Source organism: Gavialis gangeticus, unplaced genomic scaffold, assembly GCF_001723915.1.
Source record: "Gavialis gangeticus isolate Ggan-Ray unplaced genomic scaffold, GavGan_comp1, whole genome shotgun sequence".
Taxonomy (NCBI): domain Eukaryota; kingdom Metazoa; phylum Chordata; order Crocodylia; family Gavialidae; genus Gavialis; species Gavialis gangeticus.
Window position 1 is genome coordinate 69,780,327 of NW_017729004.1, and position 3,284 is coordinate 69,783,610.

Here is a 3,284-nt window from a genome sequence, read left to right on the forward strand (position 1 = left end):
TCAGTTTTCTATGCACAGCTCTGTAGGTCACTAATCAAGTGTTCAAGATATGCAGATAGATTTCACTAACTATCTTTTATTTGTTTTACTTATACTTTTTCAGTTACAGTAAAAGAATACAAAAGTAAGAATTCTTTAGAGGCACCGCATTAACATAAACTTGTCTGACACTTTAAGTTTTGTGACAACTTGATTCCTTAACAAGCATCGGTATTCTGTAGTTGAAATGTATATACAGGACTGACTTGGTGCTCTCTTCACTATGATTGAAGTAACTTGTATTATTTTTTCTGTAAGGTCTTGCATCTTATAAATATATAACTAACCTATAAATATATATGCTAACCTTTCAATCACTGGTCTGAATTATAGCTGATGTCCTGAGTGAAGAAGCTATACTGAAGTGGTACAAAGAAGCACATGTTGCTAAAGGCAAAAGTGTTTTTCTTGACCAAATGAAGAAATTTGTTGAGTGGCTGCAAAATGCTGAAGAAGGTACAGTTTCATTTCAGTTAAGATATTTGATAGTCTCCTGGCAGATCAACATAAGCATCTCTTTGTTAGTTCAACCAGCCAGGAACACAACCCTATAGTGCCTGGTATTGTATAAGCATATAGTAAAAAACTGAGTATACCAGTTCCAAACTACCTGGAACTTTAGATGTTAAAAAACAGACACAACTGACTACTCCATCATCATGATGTTTGTGTCCATGTGAACTCCTGAGGTCTTTCCTATTCCACTCATTGAATAACACTGTGCCTGCCGGAGGAGAGCAATTCTGGAACTTGTTTACACCAGAAAATGAAAATCTAATGTAGCATCTGAAACAGTATCGGAATTGCTCCACTGGGCAACAGTAGCAGTGAAGTGGCAGTGGTAGTGTGCTAGAGACCGTGCTTTAGCATGTGCTAATAACTAGAGTACTTACCCAGAGTCTTTGGAGAGTTTTTACAGCTAAAGCCCATGCTGTTAATGTAGTCTTTACTTTTCTTTAACCATCTAGCTAGATTGTACTAGCACATGCAAAAATCACTCATTTTTTTTAGGTCTATGCATACCCTTAAACCACAAGGACTTTAGTGATGGCTAAAAATAATAGGGAGCAAAATAAAGGCACAGTCCTGTGCATCCAGATTTCCTTCTTTAAGGTGGCCTACATTGGGAAAACTCTTTGTTTTCTGATTTTAAATGAGAGATGAAGATTAATCCAGTAATATTAATCCTTGAAGATGAATCCAGTAATAGTGGATTAGTAGGAATGTAATTCTGCATGTTCACTTGCCCACTGTTTCTTTTGCAGAGTTCAAACTGATAATTTGTTTGGGTTTTCTTCATCCTTGTAAGAGCTATCGATTCTTCCTCAGCACTATACACAGAAGTACCAAGATATCAAATACTATTGACTCCCCATGTCCCCTCCAGGATCTTATGTAGGAAATATGTAATATCCTGTAATGCACATGGCATTAGAGCAATTCTGCTAAAAAGACTGAAAGATAGTCCGTTTTAACTTGTATCTTGGAACATTAAACTTGGATCTAACCAAAATTTTGCATTGCAGTCTATAGTCTCACATCCCCCTCTGTCCTCTTTTACTTCTATAATTGTATGTCTGCCTTAGTATTTTTTCTTCCCATTATTCCTCAGTATAGTAAGTACAGCAACAGTGGATTAATTAAATACCATGTACAAGTTCTAAAAGAATAAATATGGTATGCATGTTCTTGAAGCTTGATCTGCAACTTTATATGCATGAACAACATGCATTTTTCTCCAAGATCAGTTGAAGCTAAGAGGACTGTCATAAAATTTCAGTGGATTTTAGGTGACTGGATGTAGATATTGCTTCATATAGATTTTTAGGTAGATGTCTTTAGAGCATGCTATTAACAAGGGTTTCACATTTGATGCATTCTCAGAGTGTAGTAACACTTGTAAGTTTGTTAGCACTCAGTAACCATGGTAACGATTCATTTATACCTCATGTTCCAGACTTGGCCTCAATTTATAGATTAGAATAGCAGATCAGTAATTCCGTTCTTAAAACTTATCCATTGCATGTTGGAGTTCATTTGTTTTGCATGTCAGGTAGGCCCTATTTACATGCTGGGTTATTTTTTTCCAGGTTAAAACTATTTAAATCTGAAATTGAGGTAGTGTTATTTAGAAGGTGAAATTATACGCTGCAGTATGTTTCTTGCTGATCTGCTTTATACAATCTGACATTTCCCTCCTAGAAAATGTGAAGGCAAATATAGCTTTGTATTTTGAGATGGTGTCTTTTTGCTATTTAAAGGCATATCTGTGTAATTGTCATTTTGAGACCTGTTCATGGAGATGAAGCATTTTACCCTTTTTTCTTTACTTCCTAGAATCAGAATCTGAAGGTGAGGAAAACTAAGACGGTTTGACAAAGCACAATCTCTAGACTACTACCGAATGCTCTTTGGAAATGTCGTACTGTTCAAGCAAAAGTTCAGTGTCATACAGAAAACTCTAGGCTAGACTGTCCTTTTGTTTAGGGAGAAAAAGGGTTTTTAATGGAGCCCTGAGGCATTAGATGCTTTACTTGGGACTCTACTTCTGGCTCATTGTATGCTAACTTAGGCAAAGACATTCAGCCAGGAGCCATATAAGGAGAGTGGAAATGAATACTTTATGGACTCCTTTTTATTAGCAGTCTTTTCAGGTACTCTGACATGTGAACACTCCAATATCTGTTTATAGAGTTGTTTGGTCTTTGTAGCACAATATTGGCTTATGTATGTGATTTGACACCACTGCATTTTTTTTAATAAATGGCTTTTATATATTAGTTTATACGTTCTCAGTGAGCTTCTTTCATAAACTTTCGTTACTGAATATTTTGGGTTTGTTGTTTCTTAAGTGAAAATTGCAGCAGAATATTTTAAGACTCCCTATAAGCATATTTGTTTTTCACAAAATCCCAGTCAGTGCATTTCAGGAAGAGTAGACAGTGATCCCAATTTATCCTATCGTCTGCGGTCCTGAGCAAGCACCCCCAGAGTGACACTGCACCATTTTAAAAACTAAAATGGGGTATAAAAGGATCTCCATGCTACAGGTGGAGATCTCCATATCCCCAGTAAAGGAATACTAATTATGAAGTATGTTAGAAGAATGTTGAGTTTCTAGCAAAGTCAGGAGGGAAAAAAATTGAAATAAAACCAAAACACATGTTTTTACCTTGCTAGGCCTCAAAACACTTAAATTGACAGTGCCACCCATATTCTCAGTTATGGGTTTTTAATCACAGCCT

General features: G+C 36.1%; 1 protein-coding gene across 1 annotated transcript in view; it reads left to right on the plus strand.

The window, feature by feature from the left end:
• BZW2 (basic leucine zipper and W2 domains 2) overlaps positions 1 to 2,822 on the plus strand; it is a 53,973-nt gene extending 51,151 nt beyond the window's left edge. The window contains exons 10-11 of the mRNA XM_019508519.1: positions 373 to 495; positions 2,377 to 2,822. Of these exons, the coding sequence (XP_019364064.1) occupies positions 373 to 495; positions 2,377 to 2,405 (152 nt within the window). The 3' untranslated portion in view covers positions 2,406 to 2,822. The remainder of the gene's footprint in view (positions 1 to 372; positions 496 to 2,376) is intronic.
• Positions 2,823 to 3,284: the final 462 nt, after the last annotated feature.